Source organism: Rana temporaria, chromosome 1, assembly GCF_905171775.1.
Source record: "Rana temporaria chromosome 1, aRanTem1.1, whole genome shotgun sequence".
NCBI lineage: Eukaryota > Metazoa > Chordata > Amphibia > Anura > Ranidae > Rana > Rana temporaria.
Genome location: NC_053489.1, coordinates 234,308,438 through 234,329,074, shown reverse-complemented (window position 1 = coordinate 234,329,074; position 20,637 = coordinate 234,308,438). Strand labels below are relative to the sequence as shown.

At 42.4% G+C, this 20,637-nt stretch overlaps 1 protein-coding gene across 3 annotated transcripts in view; it reads right to left on the bottom strand.

The window, feature by feature from the left end:
- Positions 1-20,637, bottom strand: part of UBE3B (ubiquitin protein ligase E3B) — an 82,140-nt gene that overhangs the window by 1,738 nt on the left and 59,765 nt on the right. For all 3 annotated transcript variants that reach the window (XM_040351812.1, XM_040351794.1, XM_040351802.1), the window contains 14 exons: positions 18,589-18,756; positions 17,758-17,929; positions 17,405-17,523; positions 16,296-16,410; positions 14,447-14,546; positions 12,786-12,905; positions 8,189-8,365; positions 4,435-4,545; positions 4,214-4,351; positions 3,112-3,177; positions 2,701-2,759; positions 1,060-1,242; positions 627-738; positions 445-537 (listed from right to left, as the gene is read on the bottom strand). In XM_040351812.1, the coding sequence (XP_040207746.1) occupies positions 445-537; positions 627-738; positions 1,060-1,242; positions 2,701-2,759; positions 3,112-3,177; positions 4,214-4,351; positions 4,435-4,545; positions 8,189-8,365; positions 12,786-12,905; positions 14,447-14,546; positions 16,296-16,410; positions 17,405-17,523; positions 17,758-17,929; positions 18,589-18,756 (1,733 nt within the window). The remainder of the gene's footprint in view (positions 1-444; positions 538-626; positions 739-1,059; positions 1,243-2,700; positions 2,760-3,111; positions 3,178-4,213; positions 4,352-4,434; positions 4,546-8,188; positions 8,366-12,785; positions 12,906-14,446; positions 14,547-16,295; positions 16,411-17,404; positions 17,524-17,757; positions 17,930-18,588; positions 18,757-20,637) is intronic.

The window sequence follows — 20,637 nt, the reverse complement described above, 5'->3', positions numbered from 1 at the left end:
CAAGCTTTTCTAAAATGTGGAAAGCTGTTATATTTCAAAGTAGTGTCAAACTTGTCTGCTACCTCCTACCCCCAAACATCCCTAATTTGGCCTATCACTATGGTTGCCTACCTCAGTTACCGATAAGCATGCAAAAAACAGGAGGGATTGGGTAAGCTTCGTCACTAGCAAGGAGTGCCAGAGCTTTGTCTGATGTGAATGCTGCCATTCTAACAAAGAAAGAGTAACGGTACCTTCAAATATTAATATGGCGCTAGTACCTGCAATGTGAGTAGGAACCATTGTATCTCTAACTAGACACTGGAACATGTGTGGAAGCTTTCAGGGCATAACATGCAATGGCACAATGTGCAAGCTGTGGTGACCATTATTACAGAATATCAGAAGCTGTGTAGTTTTAATCTTTGCTTGGCGGAGTATAGATACTCTAAACTAGTCTCTCACCTGATCATCTGATACTTCTACACAGCGAATGGAAAATGGTGGTTTGAGGTAGGCAAAGCCAAGCAGAGGAGGGCGGGAACAACTTGTGATAAACTGAAAAAAAATAAAAAACAAGACGACATCATAAATTCATAGACAAGCAATATGGGTAATACTGATACATCTGTGTTACGCGTTCATACCTTTAGAAACATGGCTTTTTCGTCAGAGGTAAAGTCATTGGCCAGAATATCCCATAGCCAAATAATGACTCTGTGACTGCCATGGAACCCGCCATAGTATACCGTGTGCTTCCTGTCAACAAAAAACATGTTAATCATATTAAATAAAGATCAGGTATTAAAATGGATAATACTAGGGTAACAACGCTCACTCACTCACTGTATTTTATAGAGCAGTGGTTCCCAACCTTGGTCCTCAAGTACCCCCAACAGGCCATGTTTGCAGGTTTTCCTTTATCTTGCACAGGTGCTTTAAATCAGAGTTAATGGCTTTGTATTTTATCCAAGATAAATTCCCAACAAATGGCCTGTTGGGGGTACTTGAGGACTAAGGTTATAGAGGAGCAGTGTGTCAACCTAGGCCCATGATTATACATATACGTTCTTAACTTACTTTAGATCATCCAGGTCAATCTCAGCATTGTCCCCCGATATAAGGCGCTGCAGTTCTGGAGCAGAAAACATGCGTATCCACTCTGGCCGGATGATGGAACGAAAGCCGCTTATTAGTGCAGCTGTTTGGTTTTTAATCTGAGTGTGCATTCGGAAGTGAGCCATGAGGTGGATGTAACTTATCCTGAAAAACAAAATTGTTAACATCAAGTACTCTGCTGATGTGCAGTCTCTGGTGTGTATGTCCCTTTCTTTCAAATAATCACAGTTACGTAGTTAGAAAGGCAGAAAAATCACACCTGCCCACACCTGGGCGCTTTGAATCGCGAGCAGAATTGCCGCAATTCTGCCCACAATTCCAAAATGTGCTGCTAAAATGACAAATCGCACAACATGAATTTCACATAGCATTGATTTTAATGTCACCTAAAAACGCAATGCGGTTCTGCCACGATTGTCATGCAATAAATCCTGCAATCGCGGCAAACCACATCGTGGGAAGCTTGTCGCCCCAAAAAAGGTTCAGGAGCTTCTTTCGAGCAATACAGTTTGCCGCAAATGTTTTGCACGACAACCTTGGCAGAACAGCACCATGTTTTGAGGTGCCATTAAAAAAAATGGCATCTGAAATTCGCATTGTGCGATTTGTCATTTTAGAAGACTGTACTGAAATTGTGGGCAGAATTGCAGCAATTCTGCTGGCATATTAAAATGCCCAGGTTTAAATGCAGCCTCAATCTTCGTTCTTGTCTAACCAAGGTCAAAAAATGTTGGGGTTTTGGATAGGGTGGAGAGGGCTTAGAACACGCCAGTTTTTATTGCTTTCTGTGCCCCTGTCAGAGAGATTTACACTTTCTAATTCTCCCAAATTTTGGTTTGACACCAGAACAGTAAGACAGGGGAAATCTTCCAACAGAGATACTAGTTCTGGTGACACAACAGGATTCCCTCACTTCCTGTTTTGGGACAGGAAGTGAAAGTACTTCTCCCCAATGGGACACAGACAGTCGTTATACCCCTCCCTTGCTCTATCCCTAATGGAAAAAATATTGCCCTTAGTTACACTTTAAGATGATAAAAGTATGGCTTTAACAGTGAAGATTTTTAAACGTCTATATTTGTCACTTAATGTAGCTGCATTCCCACTCTTCACTTCTGGTCTGAAAGTCAACTGAAAGATCCTATAAGCTCTTCCCAATAACTCCTTATCCTACTACATTTAGCGCCAATACTAAAGGCCTAAAAAACAGATCCAGCAACCCAGTCATCCTGGCAAGTAACTATGTCTAGGCACTGTTGAGAGTGTGAAACGCGCCAGTTAACCTATCTTGTACCTTGCTGTGGTTTGTACTTTTGTTATTTTATACAGTAAAGGCGTTTTTATTGGAGTGTGGCTGTCCAGATGCTCTTTCTTCTAATTGCTATATGCTTAGCCTGTACCTGCTGCTTCCACCTTGAGGAGAATGCCATTTTAAAAACACCTACCTGGAGCGGTGCCCCCTTTCCTCATCGTGGCAAGTATTCCGACTGGTTGCCTATAATTATCTTTTATCGTCAGAGTGTTTAACATACATTTAGAGAAACATTATGCCAAAATCAACATGCATAGCAGTCAGTGCTACGATAAAATGTGCTTACTTACTTGTTCTCATTAATAACAGTAATCGATTTGCCTCCCGGGACCAGTTCATGACACACCAGCTGAGAAAAACATGCATGTTCAAGTTAAAATTAACACTTTTTTACTTATGTTTGTACATTTCACCTTGAGCTATTGAATTCGGTAAACAGTCATTTTACAAAATGAGTTAAGGAGAGATTGAAAAACATGTGAAAAACAGAGCCAAGAGCTTCACCTGCTGGCTCAGTATAAGAATACTGAATATTAATATGCAAGATTTGCCTAAATCAAAAAGAAAAAAGGATTTTTTATTTTTTTTTGTAATGCCTGTCAGAAATAAAGTGCAAGACCACTATACAATCCGTTTATTTTGTACTATTCATTTTGGAAGGTTAGTCACACACATACATCAAAGTACTTTAAAATACCCACCTGTCCCATTACATCTTCATCATATGAAAGTGTGAGGCCCAGATCACTAATATCACCATCATAACGCTGAAAAACACAATATACCAATAGTATTTGTTCAGAGGGAAGCAGAGCACACAAGTAAGAGGGGCTAGGGTTTATTTCATTACGATTCCTGTATTTACAGCATGGATAATGAGAATTGTTTTAAGAGAAAACAATGTGGATATAGACAGTAGGGTATTTAGGTTTTGTGCTGCCCTAGGCCTGACTAAACTCATGCACCCCCCCCAATTTAAATATGACCCACCCCTTCCTGTCAAGGTCACACCCCTTTCTGTTTAAGACCCACCCTGACATTTTCGAGTGGGGACACTAGTTCTAAGGGCCGGGGGGCAAAATATGAGCTGTAGATTTAATTATGTTTAGCAGCGGTTACCTGAGACCTAACAATTATTTCAATGGTTCTTCCTAGGTAAAGATTTTGATAAAGGCTGAATTAAGCAGTGTTCATCTTAGTGTATTTATGTTGGGTGCACTGGAAGAAACACTGCAGATCCTGCTCCCTCTTGTGGTGCTCGGGCTTGCCTTGCTCCTCTGTGAGTCCAAGACCACTGTAGGGTGTACTGGGATAGAGAACAGGCAAACTTGGTAAGAAGCAGATCCATTCTACACTGGAGGATGAGTAGAAAGCATAAGGGGGGGGGGCTTGAAGGAGGCCCTGGGCTGGGGGGTGCAGAGGAGGCCCTGGGCTGAGGGGGGGGGGGGTGCAGAGGAGGCCCTGGACTAGGAGAAGAGTACACAGGAGGCCCTGGACTGGGAGGGGGTGCAGGGGAGGCCCTGGACTGGGTGATGCAGAGGAGGCCCTGGATTAGAAGGGGGGTACACTGGAGGCCCTAGACAGTGGGGTGTAGAGGAGGCTCTGGACTTGAAAAGTAGGGTTGGTGTGGCAAAGGATCTGGATTCGGAAAACAGGATTGCCCCATACCATGGTCAAAAGAATGACCAGCCCCGTGTGTTGGATGTGCTAGCTATGCCACTGTGTATGAATACATTTAAATACACATAATGACAATCAGTTTCAGCTACTTCACAAAGCATGGTAGTATTATGTAGTACTCACCTTGATGGATGTTAGGTTCTTATAGAACTCAGAATCCAGTGAAGGTAGCTCATCCACTGAGCTATAAAATATGCTGTGATGATGCCCTAGCAGCTGACTCAAGAAGAATGACGCAAAGGGGACATCTACAACAATACCCTAAAATAAGAACATATTTGATTGTCATTTGAACAGATGTTATTATGCTTTTTTTCATACAGGCATCTCAGATGGTAACTTACCTCATACACTGCCTTTCCCAGCATCTTCCCTACAAACTCAAACAACTGGAGGTAGTTTTCATGGATATATGAAGTAGGAGATGGGTATAATCTATCTCCAGTGCATGTAGTCTGCAAAAAAAGGTGTAAGAAATGTAGTAAAGGTGGATTTCAGTATATTTAAAACCGGCAAAATTTATTATATTGGAGTTTACCAGCCCTTGGAGCCACCCATGGTGGCTGCATTCGGTTTTATTTTGTATTCACAAACTGTGGGTTATACGCAGTCTACTTTTAGGAAACTGGACACTGGCAAAAACTTTTTCTGGGGCCACCCTAAGGACCTGCTCCTATAACCCTACCCACTCCATGAGAGTTATGTTTTGGAGGGCTTTGTTCTAAGGTAAATCTCTCATAATGTACTAGTATGCAATGCATACTAGCACATTATGACATTGCCTAGCAGGGGAATTTTTTTTTTCCCTTTCTTTCTTTAATCTTCATTTCATCCTCAAAGAGATATTAAGGTTCCATTTTTGATTCAGGAAAAGAGTCAGGGAGGAGGTGAGAAGTGTAATGTTTCGGGTGTTTGGAATCCAATGGTTAGGAGGGTTGAAATTTTTGCCAGTGTCCAATCACCTGAAAGTAGCCTGCATAAGACCTGAATTCTATGAATACAACTATATTGACCTGTACTGTACAATTAGGACACACTTTAATGCTTTGTTTAACAGGCCAATAGAGAGCAAACACAAGTTTATTGTTGAGTTTTACATATACCGTATATACTGGAGTATAAGCCGAGTTTTTCAGCAAATCTTTTTGTGCTGAAAATGCCCCCCTCGGCTTTTAATTGAGTCACCTTTTTGCGCCTGATCTTTGGACTTTGAGGACCCGGTACCGGCCGGCCGTAGTAGGACCCCACTCTTCCTCTACAAGTGTGCAAAGTTTGTTGTCCGGGGGACCCAAGGCAGAGAAGCACCAATTTTTCAAAGCAGGGCACCCCTTCCATAGACTCCCATGTTAAATGGTCAATTCTCTGGTGACTTTGGGGACCCGGTACCAGCCGGTCGTAAGTTCCCTGGACCTGAAACTTGACACATTTCTCCCCTCTCTGATCACTACCTTATTAAATTTACTCTCTCACTCTCCTCCACATCCTCTCCCCCCAAATGCCTAACAGTTACTCGTAGAAACCTTCACCATATCAACCCTTCTCTTCTATACTCTGAGACTGACCACCTCTATGACAAAATTGCACCCTTGTCCTGCACCCACCTAGCCACTTCAGTCTACAACACTTCACTTCTAGCATCACTGGACAGACTGGCCCCTCTCACTACACGCAGAATAAGGCCCCGTCCCCTTCAACCCTGGCAAACAGATGATACTAGAAGTCTGAAAAAACATAGCCGTGCTCTCGAGCGCCTGTGGCGCAAGACTTCGCCCAGTATAAATCTGCCCTCCAAATATACAATTCCAGCCTCTTCACTGCCAAGCAGACCTATTTTATCACCCTTATTAAAAACTTATCATCCCGTCCCTGTCAACTCTTCTCTACCTTCAACTCTCTCCTTCGTCCTCCATTGCCTCCACCCACTAACTCACTCACCGCCCAGGAGATCGCCAATCACTTCAAGCGGAAGATTGATACAATTCGCAACGAGATCTCTACTGTTCAGATACCCTTCATGCCTCACGCCTCATGCCTACAGGTACAGTCATTACTTCCCTCTTTCAACCCCACCACTATAGACGAGGTCGCTAAATTACTTGCCAACGTCCATCTTACCACCTGTGCTCTGGATCCTGTTCCCTCGCAAATGCTACGTTCACCCTCTGGCTCGATTCTACACTCTCTAACCCACATCTTCAATCTCTCCCTCTCTTCTGGCATCTTCCCTAACTCTTTGAAACATGCCCCATACTTAAAAAGCGCTCACTGGACCCATCCAATCTTGACAACCTACGCCCCTTGCTCCCCTTTTTATCCAAACTCCTTGAACGTCTAGTCTACAACCAACTGAGCGTCCACCTTGCTCAAAATAACCTCCACGATCCCCTTCAGTCTCGATTTCGTCCTCAACATTCCACAGAAACTGCTCTCCTAAAACTAACAAACAATATACTAACAGCCAAAACTAAGGGACACTATTCTGTGCTCCTACTCCTGGACCTCTCTGCCGCCTTCGATACGGTTGACCACCCACTCCTTCTAAAAAAACTCCACAATTTTGGTCTCCGTGACTGTACTCTTCGCTGGTTCTCCACCTACTTATCCAACCGCACCTTCAGCGTTGCTTACAACTCTACTTCCTCCTCTCCTCTTCCATTCTCTGTTGGGGTCCCCCAAGGTTCTGTTCTTGGACCTCTCCTATTTTCTATCTACACCTCCTCCCTGGGTCAGCTGATAGCCTCCCACGGCTTCCAATACCATCTTTACGATGATGACACTCAAATCTATTTCTCTACTCCTCAACTCACTTCTTCATTCTCCTCACGGATCACTAATTTACTATCAGATATATCAGTTTGGATGTCGCACCACTTCCTCAAACTCAACCTATCCAAAACTAAACTTATAATTTTTCCTCCCCCACGTGCCTCTTCCCCTGATCTCTCTGTCAAAATTGATGGCACAACTATCAGCCCATCCCCACATGTCAAGGTCCTAGGAGTAGTCCTGGACTCTGAACTCTCCTTTAAGCCTTACGTTCAATCACTGTCCAAATCTTGCCGCCTCAACCTTCGCAACATCTCCAAAATACGCCCCTTTCTAACCAATGACACCACAAAACTCTTAATTCACTCCCTGGTCATCTCTCGCCTCGATTACTGCAACTCCCTCCTCATTGGCTTACCTCTGCATACTCTATCCCCCCTTCAGTCCATCATGAATGCTGCTGCCAGACTAATCCACCTTACCAACCGCTCTGTCTCTGCTACTCCCCTCTGTCAATCCCTCCACTGGCTTCCGCTCACCCAACAAATTAAATTCAAAATACTAACAATTACCTACAAAGCCATCCACAACTCTGCCCCCAGCTACATCACTGACCTAGTTTCTAAATACCAACCTGTACGTTCTCTTCGTTCTTCTCAAGACCTCCTACTCTCTAGCTCACTCATCACCTGCTCCCATGCTCGTCTCCAGGACTTTTCTAGAGCCTCTCCATGCCTATGGAACTCCTTACCCCAATCTATCCATCTCTCTCCTTCTCTATCAGCTTTAAGAGGATCCCTGAAAACCCTTCTCTTCAGAGAAGCCTACCCTTCCCACACATAACTGTATTTTCATTTGAGTCCATCTGATCATCCCCCACAGCTAACTACCCTTTGTTCCACTTGACCCTCCCTTCTAGATTGTAAGCTCCAACGAGCAGGGCCCTCTGATCCCTCCTGTATTGATTTGTATTGTGACTGTACTGTCTTCCCTGATGTAAAGCGCTGCGCAAACTGTTGGCGCTATATAAATCCTGTACAATAATACAAGTGTGCAAAGTTTGTTGTCCGGGGGACCTACGGCTGCGGAGCACCGATTTTTCAAAGCCAGGCACCCCTTTCATAGACTCCCATGTTAAACATCAGTCTAGTCATGGACACAGTGAGGTGAGGCATGGGCACAGTGAGGCATACAGATGGACACCCTAGGCTTATACTTGAGTCAATTCGTTTTTTCCCAGTTTTTTTGTGGTAAAATTAGGTGCCTCGGCTTATACTCGAGTATGTATGGTACATAGCATCAAACTTGAGTACCTGGGTATAATTTAAATACCTTAAACAGATTTAGTGCTGGATCAAACACCTTCTTTATAATTTCTTCCAAAAATTCCTTAAAAACTCCATCTTGGTCTATTCCAGCTTCATCAACCCCAAGGTCATTGACAAATTTTACTCTGATGACACCTTTCATGGCATTTTGTGACAACTGCCTCAGCTGGTCATAACCATCCTATAAAATGAATAAAGCTATGAAATTTGAACAGTTATTGTTAAAAACAGCATACTGCACACATAAGCTATAAATATGTTTTTGAATCTGGAAATTCATTGTTTTCCTCTCCTATACTTCTGCATTAAATCCAACTATAGTCATCATCTGAAACAGAAAAATATAAGAATATGTAACGAAAGGCTAATGCCTCATTTTTCGGCTTGAAATTTTTTTTCTTCCCAACTTCATCATTAAAACGACATTGCCCACACACGATCGTTAAAAAAAAAGGTCTAGCAAAGCGCGGTGACGTGCAACACGTACAACGGCACTATAAAGGGTAAGTTCCATTCGGATGGCGCCACCATTTGGGCTGCTTTAGCTGATTCCGTGTTAGTAAAAGACGATTCACGCTTTTTTACAGCGTGATGAATGTGCTTACTCCATTACGAACGGTAGTTTTACCAGAACAAGCTCTCCCGTCTCATAACTTGCTTCTGAGCATGCGCGGGTTTTTAACGTTGTTTAAGCCCACACACGATCATTTTTTACAACCCAAAAAACAACATAGTTTAAAACGTTGTTAAAAAATGCAGCATGTTCGATTTTTTTTTTGACGTTGAATGATGTGAAGCCCACACACACGATCGTTTTAAATGTCATTTTTTAAAAACTTCGTTTTTTAAATGCCGAAAAATTATCGTGTGTACGCGGCATGATACAAGAAAAAAAAAAATCATGACAAAACACAAAATTTCACTTCATTTCAGTTGAAAAGGTACAAGTAATGAATAAAATGCAGTCTATAAAAAAGAATTGGCACACTTATTACGACATCTAAAAATACAGTGGGGTTGATTTACAAAACTTTGCAACTGCAGTTGCTCCAAATCTTAGTAAATGAAGTAAAGTTTCACTTTGCAATGAATACCCAAACACGTCCAAGGAAAAAAACAAACAAACAAAAAAAAAAAACAGCATTTTTGCCCAGAAGACTGGCAACATCCAGCCTGAAGTTGCAACAACTGCCAGGAGTAGTTACAATAGTTTGTGTAAAAAATGGGTACTAAAGCGCTGATATGAACCAAACATATTAAAAAGATAAATAAATGATTAAAGCTGCAACTATTTTAAAAGTGTACTGATATCACCATATGTGCTATATTCATAAAGTAATAATGCGCTAAAATCAACCTTCCAATATTACATAAATGGCATAAAAAAATAAGTGTAACATTAGAATGCAGCCGTGAAAGTCCAATATGTAAACAAATACCGTATTTATCGGCGTATAACATACACTTTTTTCCCCTGAAAATAGGGGGAAAATCACGGGTGCGCGCTATAGTCATGATATATTTATCGACTATATATGAAGATTAGGCTAGTCCAGTATAATCACTCTTATACTCAGCATGCCTCAGTGTTGTGGCAAAGCACGAGCATGATTATAAATACAGAGGGGTGGGACCCTGTGCCCTTCAGTGGACAAAAAAAAAAAAAAAAAAAAGAAGGATTTGAAGTATGTACAAAAATCCTATTTTCTTTCTTGTCCGTTGAGGAACACAGGAGGTCATACCGTGGTGATGACCAAAAGCAGTTTAACTGAGAAGTGGGCAACACCAAACAAAACTCTAACAGGTTAACAAATAACAACAAAACTAGGGACTGCCTGCAGCACAAAGAGGACATCGTCTGTGGGGAAATCCAATCGGTTAAAAATCCACGCATGCTCAGAATCAAGTCGACACATGCTCGGAAGCATTGAACTTCATTTTTCTCAGCACGTTGTTGAATTCCCTCCATCTTGAAAGTGCCAAGCAGACAAGGAGAGAGTTTCAGGGGAGGCAAGACATAGCTCAGGAACTACTGATCACAGGGAGCCACCAATGTATCCACTACTACCACTAGAGGATCCCTGAACCTGGAGACAAGCCTGTCTATTATGAAACCTGGAGGCACACATCTGACATCCCTCACCTGTAATACAGGTCCTTGAACACCTCTGCATGCAAGGAACAATTCCTTTGGGTCCAGGAACTGCTGTCTGAGAAAGTCTGCCTATTTTCCATGTCTGGAATGTAAACAGCAGACAAGGCTAGAGCATGTAACTCTGCCAAGGGCAGGATCCGTTATACTTCCCTTGCCACAGTTTGGTTGGTCTGATTGGTTAGTGCATGTCACTGCTGTGGCATTCTCTGACTGAATCAAGTTCAGATAACCCTCCAGATGGGTGGTTCAGCATAGCAGCCCACGTGTCTAATTCCAGGGTTTGTGGATGGTATAGGAGCCAGATCTTGAGGTTTGAGGTGGAAGTTTAAGTCCATGGAGTAACAAAAGGACTGTTTTTGGCCTCCAGCTAGGGTGAGGCTTCTTTGACTAAGGAAGTCGAGTAATCTTGCTGCCAGTGTTGTCCTTGATGAGGGTATCTCCAAAAAATACATTGCCTCTTAGGAATAGCGGATCAAGCGCTTTTTTTCGACGCAGACTCTGCAATATAGCGCTTTAACGAAAGTAACCCCCCTCATGTGTGCCGACAGAAGAAATATGTAGGAAACCTCAAACAACCTATCCATGCTGTAGCTCATATCCCTTCTAATAGCCTTAGACCTGTCAGCCAAGGTTTGACAGATCACAGTCAAAGCTAAATCTGGTTGCAGCACAGGACCTGACAAGTAGAAAAGGGTTGTAGAGAGGGCCTCCAGTCACTTATCGGTTGAGTCCTTAAAAACAGGTGCACTCTTCGCTGGGATGGTAGATGCTTTGTTAAGATGGGATACTGTCGGACCCACAGAAGGCGCAGACTTTTGTTCATCTCAAATGGTAACAAGAATTAGAGGCAATTGGAGGGTACAAACATCTTGTCAGGATACAGTATTTAGAGTCTCTAGAAAGGAAGACTAAATGAGCTCTAAGTGATCCTAGACGGGGGACAGCGCTGGTAGAAGTGGCAGGACAGGCTTATTCTCAAGCATCAAAGTGCTGCGTACAGCTTCAACAAGAGTTGTAACAGTCTCTTTCAGTTTGGAAGTGATGGCAGTAGATCGCGACTTGGCAGGAGCAAGTCAGATCTCTCAAAGACTGTAGAGACTCAATGGTGGGTTATTTACTAAAGGCAAATCCACTTTGTACTACAAGTGCACTTAAAAGTGCACTGAAAGTGCACATGGAAGTGCAGTCTCTGTAGATTGCTGTAGATCTAAGGGGAAGTTCTGAAATGAGGGAAAGCTCTACTGATTTTATTATCCAATCATGTGCAAGCAAAAATGCTGTTTTTCATTTTCCTTGCATGTCCCCCTCAGATCTATAGCGACTGCACTTCCAAGTGCACTCGCAGTGCAAAGTGGATTTTCCTTTAGTAAATAACCCCCAATGTCAGGCAGATTCTTAGCAGCTGAAGGGACGTTGCATGACGGGACTAGGGAAGATTCTCCCAGAGGGCAAAACTCTAGGATGTAAATGTTGGTTGCATCAGTAAGCATGCATCAAGCAACATTTGAGCGATCAGTGGAGTGTGAGCTGGAGACGCCTAGTACAGTGGAACTGGCACATGTTGAACCGTGAGTAGAAAAAGCAAATTAACGCTAGGTACTCATGAACCCAAGTGCTGGGAGCAGGTGTAAGGCCAGATGGCCAGGGACGATCAAGGTACTGTAGGCAGGCTGTGGGATAAATGTTCCACATAGCCTTTTCAAACTGGAGCAGCAGCGGGAAGGTGCAACACTCCACCCAGCGGATGTAATTAGCACTCAAACCCTCAGTGTTAACTCCTTCTGTGATAAACCAGCAGTAGCTCCCAGTGATTAACTTGACAACCTGCTCACAAAGGGCAAGGGCAAGCTCTGAGGCAGTGCCATGGCCCTGGGAAGCACACCACGCCTTAACTTTTACCAGTACTTGGTGTCTGAAAAGTGCCACATGCAGAACTCAAGAGCCCAAAGATCACATTCCAAGCTAGACCCACAAAGTCCAGACCAGTGGGGTTCAGGCATCCCACCCCAAAGTAAAGCTAAGGAAAGGCCAATCTAGGTAGCTGCCATCGAGACATGAGCTTAAGCAGTGATGTTGTGAAGAATCTTGATTTAAAAGAGAAAGCTAGTAAAAAACATGGTTAGAGTTTTTCCAACAGAGCAGAGGGGGTTATCTTGTGCTGGCAAACATATATATATTTTTTTTTTTTTTTGCTTACCAATGTCCAATCCTACTGTAGGCAGCAGTATAACCTGACAATATATTACTTTCTGTGTCACTCAATGGGCAAGAAAGAAAATTAAACTGTACACCTAAATAATATCATGACATATTTTTAACAGCATACAGTTATCATAATACAATATTTTTGAGACAGTGGTCCTTTAGCATAGATTGATCACATGATATTGTTACTGACAAATGAAGGTGAATAAACACTGGTTTGTTTATCTGAGTTTGAACCTACCTCCAACATACGTGATCTTCTTATAGTGATGTGAGTAACATGTGGAGAGGCTGTGGTAGTTTCCACCAAACCCAGCTTCTCCTTTTCTTTAGTTACTATATTTCTGAACAAAAGTACTCTCTGCAAGAAAGAAACAATCACCCGTAAGACCATGAAGCATCATTAAAGCAGTTTTAAAGTTAAAAAAAATCGACTAAAATAATAAACATGCGTCCCTGTGCTCACGGGAGGGCAAGGGAGAATGGGAGGGATGCGGGTGAATTGACAACTAACCCTGCTGCACTGTGTTCACACTCTGGGACAACTAGGCATAAACGTTGTTATGTTCTATGTCACCTATTATTATCATGCCCGTACCTGCATTCTGTCTGTGATCACTTGTCGTGCATTGTAACTGTACGCCGTCTATATGCCCTGTGCGTTGTTGTTTTGCTCAATAAAAGCTTTTTGATTGAAAAAAAAAAATAATAATAAACATGCTATAATCATCTGCTCTGTGCAAAGGTATTGGTAACTTTGGCTCCTCTCCATCTGTCTGCCCCCATAGCAAGCGCTTGCTATGTTGACAGACATGCTGGCTCAATCCCAAGCTGAAACACATTGAATCAATTGACACACATACACACACAGGGCCGGATTCACAAAGAGTTACGCCGGCGTATCAGTAGATACGCCGACGTAACTCGGAATCTAAGCCCGTCGTAAGTTTAAGTGTATGCTCAAACTGAGATACACTTAAACCTAGCTAAGATACGACGGCCTGCGCCGTCGTATCTTAGGGTGCAATTTTTCCGCTGGCCGCTAGGTGGCGCTTCCGTTGATTTCGGGGTAGAATATGTAAATGACTAGATACGCCGATTCAGGAACGTACGCTTGACCGTCGCAGTAAAGATACGCCGTTTCCGTAAGAGATACGCCGCGTAAAGATAAAGCTACCTCCTAGGTGGCGTAGCCAATGTTAAGTATGGCCGCCGTTCCCGCGTCGAAATTTGAAAATGTTATGTCGTTTGCGTAAGTCGTCCGTGAATGGGGCTGGACGTAATTTACGTTCACGTCGAAACCAATATGTCCTTGCGGCGTACTTTGGAGCAATGCACACTGGGATATGTACACGGATGGCGCATGCGCCGTTCGTAAAAAACGGCAATCACGTCGGGTCACCAACAGTTTACATAAAACATGCCCCCTCATCCTCATTTGAATTAGGCGCGCTTACGCCGGCCCCATTTACGCTACGCCGCCGTAACTTAGGAGGCAAGTGCTTTGTGAATACAGCACTTGCCTCTCTGACTTACGGCGGCGTAGCGTAAATACGATACGCCGCCGTAAAAATGCGCGGATCTACGTGAATCCGGGCCACAGTGTCCCTTCCCTCTGTTCTCTGCTCACAGGATTAGGCTGACAGCAGCTGGAGCCAATGGCTCTCCCTGTTCTCAGTGAAGCTGATGAGAGCAGGGAGAGGGGAGAGAAAGGCAGAAGACGGGCATATCGATTGATCCAGGACTTAGGTAAGCATTTGGGAGGGGGGGGGGGGGAATTTCAACGACACAGCAAGACAGCAAGTGGAAAAATGCAGGGAATGAATTAAGGTGAAAAACGCTTTACCTTTCGGATAGCTGTGTCTATATCCAAGCAGTGTGAATGCAGACAATGAAACTTACATTTTTGTGCGGGATAACATGAGGGATGTACTGAAGCAAGAGCTGGGCTCTCTTTCTCTCTTTGTCCAGTTCTTGGAAAAGCACAGCAGGTTTCAGATCCCTGGAGAAGTGAAATTAAATCAATTAGAAACCGACTAAAATGGCAAACCACGTGCACATCATTACTGCAGATTTTCAAGAGACAACTGGGCTGACTGTACTTTTTAACCACTTGAAGACCAGGCCTTTTTTTGACATTTGTTGCTTACAAGTTAAAATCAGTATTTTTTGCTAGAAAATTACTTAGAACCCCCAAACATTATATATATATTTATTTATTTTTAGCAGAGACCCATAATAAAATGGCGTTCATTGCATGTCACACTGTATTTGGGCAGCAGTCTTTCAAAAGCATTTTTTGGGGGAAAAAATACACTTTAATGAATAAAGAAAAAGAAAAAAAATAGTAGTCAGCCCTACATTGTATAATATGAAAGATGTTAAGTTGAGTAAATAGATACCCAACATGTCATGCTTTAAAATTGCGCACACTTGTGGAATGGTGACAAACTACGGTACTTCTCTATAAGCGATGCTTTCAACATTTTTAACAGTTACCTGTTTAGAGTTACAGAAGAGGTCTAGTGCTGGAATTATTTCCTTAGCTCTAGCAATCACGGCGATACCTCACATGAGTGGTTTTAACAAGGTATACACTTGCGGGCATGACTTACATCCCTTGTGACAGCAATAGGCACGTGTCAGGTATTATTATGGAGAGATCTGGGGTCTGTAAGACCCCAAACCACTTCTCTGCACTTGAAAGTATTCAAAAACGCCAAGATCGTCGTTTTTAAATACTTTAAATTTTAAAAAAATGGCGCCATTGGCTCCCAAGTAAACTGGAAGTAATGTCACGACATCGCGTCCGAGTTACCATATCCGAGACCCGATCAAAGCTGATTCAAGCTTTGTTCGGGTCTCTGGCCAGTGGATGTGCTGGCTGGTCGCTTAGGTCTCCCGTTAAAATGGGAGAGTCTGGGCGCGCGGCGGCAGGGGGGGGGGGGGGCAGAGGTCCCTTCCTGCTGCTTGTAATAACAGCCGAGCGGCTGCTTAGCCAATGTCATGACATCGGACGCGATGTCATGACATTACTTCCGGTTTACTTGGGAGCCAATGGCGCCATACAGTGTGACATGCAATGAACGCCATTTTATTCTGGGTCTCTGCTAAAAAAAAAATATATATATAAATATATATATATAATGTTTGGGGGTTCTAAGTAATTTTCTAGCAAAAAATACTGATTTTTACGCATTGGATGTTTTTTGTCAGCTTTAAAAGAATGGTACTGGGACTATGCCTGCAGCTGCATGCATCACTCCAGTACAACCATTAGAAGAAAAATTACGTATAGGTACGCAATTTGGCGGCAAGTGGTTAAATGCTTAAAATCCTATTTCAGTGCAGTAGGTGAACATGTGTCTTAATCCTGAATCAGTTACTGAATTTCCACAGCGATATTTTAAGCAACCAAGCCATAAGAAAATATGAGTTTGTCATTGCTGGTCCTTCCTGTATATGCCAACTGACTGGCTTTTAAACTGATTCTCTTGGGTAAATCGTATTTTTTTTTTTATTCACTGACCTGGACCAAGTATGCAGATATGAAAAGCTGAAGCAAAGTCAGAACTTCTCATCTGCAAGAAGCATGACAGCCAGGCAACATGCATTTACAGAAGCAGAGTCTAGCTATGGCAACCTCCCTGTTTTTCTAATGACAAGTTGTCTTCAGTATACTAATTCATAAAAAAAAAGCATCCTGTATAATCAGTGCCAGCCATGGATTAACACATGTACACACACTCACTTTCGCAGCCAGTGTTCCTCTGGAGCAAATCTTCTACGGCAATCTCTTTCATACAGAACCATCAGCCAGCCATGCACTGAATGAAAAAGCTCCAGGGTTTCTCCATTTGCATTCTCTGCAAAAAATAAAAAATAACAATAAATAGAGAACTACTACTGCCTCAAAATACAGGCAGTCCCCGGGTTACAAACAAGACAGGGATTGTAGGTTTGTTCTTAAAGGGTCACTAAAGGAATTTTTTTTTTTTTTTGCTGAAATGACTGTTTACAGGGTATAGAGACATAATAGTTAACTGATTCCTTTTAAAAATAGATAAAAAACAATCATATAATGTACCTAAAGTTTAGTTTTGGTTTTGCTGTTGTTTCCTGGTTCTCTGATGTACAGAGCCAGAGAGCCAATAGAGGGAAGCAATGCTTTGTCTAAAACCCCTCAGCACCAATCCAGTTTCGTTTTACAAACAGTAATCACACCTTCTTGATTAGTCACCACAGTGAGAAATCTCCCAGTACTGTGGTGATCAGGAAACAGACAACCAGGAAGTGTCCAGAACAGAGGGGAATTACAACAACATCAAAGCAAAAACGAACAATGAGGGCATGAAACCAGGACTGCAGTAAGGTAAAGGAAGCTATTTAGCTAAAAAAAAATATTCCTTTAGTGACCCTTTAAGTTGAATCTGTTTGTAAGTCGGAACAGGTACATTCTTTAAGTGTAGCTCCAGCCAAAAAAATATTTAAGCTTTTTGGATAGCAGGGTTATCACCCCTGTAACATTTGTTTTTCTGTCTGTGCCCCTGTTCAGAAGATTTCACCTCACTTTCTGTCCCAATGACAATTGGATTTTGAAAATTTGGGGTTTTTAGGGAAACAAGGAACAAGGATTGGTGATAAAGCATCAGTGGAGACACCATTTTCCCATATTAACTCTTACAGGAAAGAATTTCCCTTCCTAGGGGTAGATTTCCTCTCACTTCCTGTTGTCTCCTTCCGTTTGTAAGTAGGAGTCATTTGTGAATTAGATGTTTGTAAGTAGGGGACCGCCTTGTACATCATTATATTGTTTAAAAATAGCACGAGAATATTTTATTCAGCATTTGACAGTCTTACCAAGGATTCCATCCCATACCATCTTGAATACGAAGGAGTTGAGAAAAGAAGAGATAGTAACAAGTTCTTCCACTTTGAAGGAGATCTGCTCTTCGTAAACCTCAATGTCATCCAAAATCCTATTATACAGAAGAGGACATTATAAATCGGCTGTGATTAAGTTGGCTTTGATTTTATTTTTTTTTTCATTTTTTTTTTGCTCTGGCAAATTGATTTATTGTAAGCTCAATCACAATTTTGTCTTTTGTTTTCTATCTTTAATACATTTATTACAATTTTTAAAATGATTTAAAATGCACTTTTAATATTTTCTACATTCTTGCACACATAATTCATAAACAAGCATTGCTTACGTAATTAAGTGTCTGGAACAATCACAGAAGAGAACCAGCATAGCCAACAGTCTGCGGGACTCCTCCGTATCATTACTTAAACACTCGAGAAAGAGTTTCAGTCCTCCTTGTGGTCCCAACTCACAAATGAACGCCCACAGCTTTGGTAGCAGATCATCCAGATAAGTAAGACCTAGTGATAGAGTAGAAGAGTAGAAGAGTATGCCATTCAAATTCACAAAACACTGGCAATGCTCTTTAAAGTACAGTACAAATGTTATCACATAGCTTCATCTTTTTGCTATAACCCTATGAATACATAAAAGCAATCTGTAAGAAATCCTATATATATATATATATATATATATATATATATATATATATATATATATATATATATATATATATATATACATACATACATTCACACACACACACACACACACACACACACACACACATATATATATATATATATATATATATATATATATTACATATACAGACTGATAGCAAACCAATTTTTTTCAACAGCTCATGGCTAGTGGTCTTACTACCCTAAGGGCTGGTTCACACCAGATGCAGTCCAGTTTGCTTGTATTCTGCATCAAAAACGCAAGGACAATGTTTACATGTGTTTCTATGGCCCTAGTTCACACCAGTGCAGTGCGTTCTCATCAAAAACGCATACGCAATGCAGAAATTGTGGTGTGAGCCGTCCCTAAAACCTTTAATGCAAAATACAACAGTCTATCCATATGTGTGGATACAGTTTCAAAAATATTATAACTCTAGATTATAATGGTTCCTAACGGAAAGGTTTTGGGATAACTCCAGCAACATGGTACTTACCAGTGAGGATCTGTAGCCGGATTTGTGTGAGAGTAGTAAGTACAGTCTGGTAAAGAACACAAATATTGCACACTTTTTGGACTTCTTGTGAATCTACTCTTTTGCCTCCAACGGGTTTCAGGATGTGGCGGACAGAGGCAGATTTCTGAAATGCCCGTTTAAATAGGTCTGCAGGAAAGAACACACTATAGCAATACAATAGACACTGTACTTAGCATGTTTTACTGATTTAGAAAAAAAGCATACACAAATGGAAAAAGGGATTTTTAATACAGCTTACCTGTAAAATCCTTTTCTTGGAGTACATCACGGGACACAGAGCGGCATATTCATTACTATGTGGGTTATATGGAGTACCTTCAGGTGATGGACACTGGCAATCTCAAACAGGAAGTGCCCCTCCCTATATAACCCCCTCCCATAGGAGGAGTACCTCAGTTTTGTAGCAAGCAGTATGCCTCCCAAAAATGGTCCCCATAAGAGGGGTGGGAGCTCTGTGTCCCGTGATGTACTCCAAGAAAAGGATTTTACAGGTAAGCTGTATTAAAAATCCCTTTTTCTTTCTCGTACATCATGGGACACTATGTGGGATGTCCCAAAGCAATGCTTACAATGAGGGGAGGGAGACATCTTCCCAAGACAAAAGGATTTAATTTAGAGATATACTCAAATCATAATAAATCCAACTTAGTTGAAAAATTTATTTTTTTAAATTTAACTCAAAAGGGAGCCCCCGGAATCCGAGGGTCTCAAACTGCAGCCTGCAGCACTGCCTGCCCAAAGGCTGTATCAGTATTCCTTCTTACGTCCAACTGGTAGAATTTTGTAAACGTGTGGACAGAAGACCAGGTTGCCGCCTTGCAAACTTGAGCCATAGAGATCTGGTGGTGTGCTGCCCAGGAGGCGCCCATGGCCCTAGTAGAATGAGCCTTTAATGATAACGGAGGAGGCAACCCTTTCAAGCCGTAGGCCTGAGTGATTAACTGTTTAATCCATCTCGAGATGGTGGATTTTGCAGCTGCCTGCCCCTTCTTGGGCCCATCCGGTAAAATGAACAACACATCTGTTTTCCGGATCTTCTCTGTAGCTTTAAGATAGGCCTTCATGGCCCTGACAATATCCAAGGTATGCAGCAACCCTTCCTTTCTGGAAGTAGGTTTAGGGAAGAAGGATGGTAATACCAAATCCTGGTTTAGATGAAAACTGGATATAACCTTCGGTAGGAAGGAAGGATGAGGGCGGAGAACGACCTTGTCCTTATGTAAAATAAGATATGGTTCCTTACAGGATAAGGCTGCCAGTTCCGATACTCTTCTAGCGGAAACTATGGCGACCAAAAATACTAACTTCCTTGTCAGTAAAACCAAAGGAATTTCAGCCAACGGCTCAAAAGGTTGTTTCTGTAAACTTGACAGAACAAGATTTAAATCCCACGGACAAAGCGGGGATTTAACTGGAGGATTAATACGCAAGACCCCTTGAAGGAAGGTCTTAACTAGCGAGTGGGTGGCCAGCGGCCGCTGAAACCACACTGACAAAGCTGAAATCTGTCCTTTGATTGTGCTTAATGCCAGTCCTTTATCCACTCCTAGCTGGAGAAAACGTAATACTCTATCGATGGTAAACTTGCGAGAAAGCCATCGCTTGGACTCACACCAGCCTACATAGGCCTTCCAGACCCTGTAATAAATCACCCTAGAGACCGGTTTCCTGGCTCTGATTAGGGTAGAGATTACTTTCTGAGACAGACCTCTACCCCTGAGAATCAGGGATTCAGCTTCCAGGCCGTCAAATTTAGATGCCGTAAGGCAGGGTGGAGGATCGGACCTTGCGATAGCAGGTCTGGCCGTAGAGGAAGAGTCCAAGGGTCTCCCACTACCATCTTCAGGATTAGTGAATACCATGCCCTTCTGGGCCATGCTGGAGCTACCAGGATGACTGGTATGTGCTCCACCCTGATCCTGCGCAGCAGGCGGGGTAGTAACTGGAGCGGGGGAAATGCATAAAGAAGTTTGAACTGATGCCAAGGGCAAACTAACGCATCGGTTC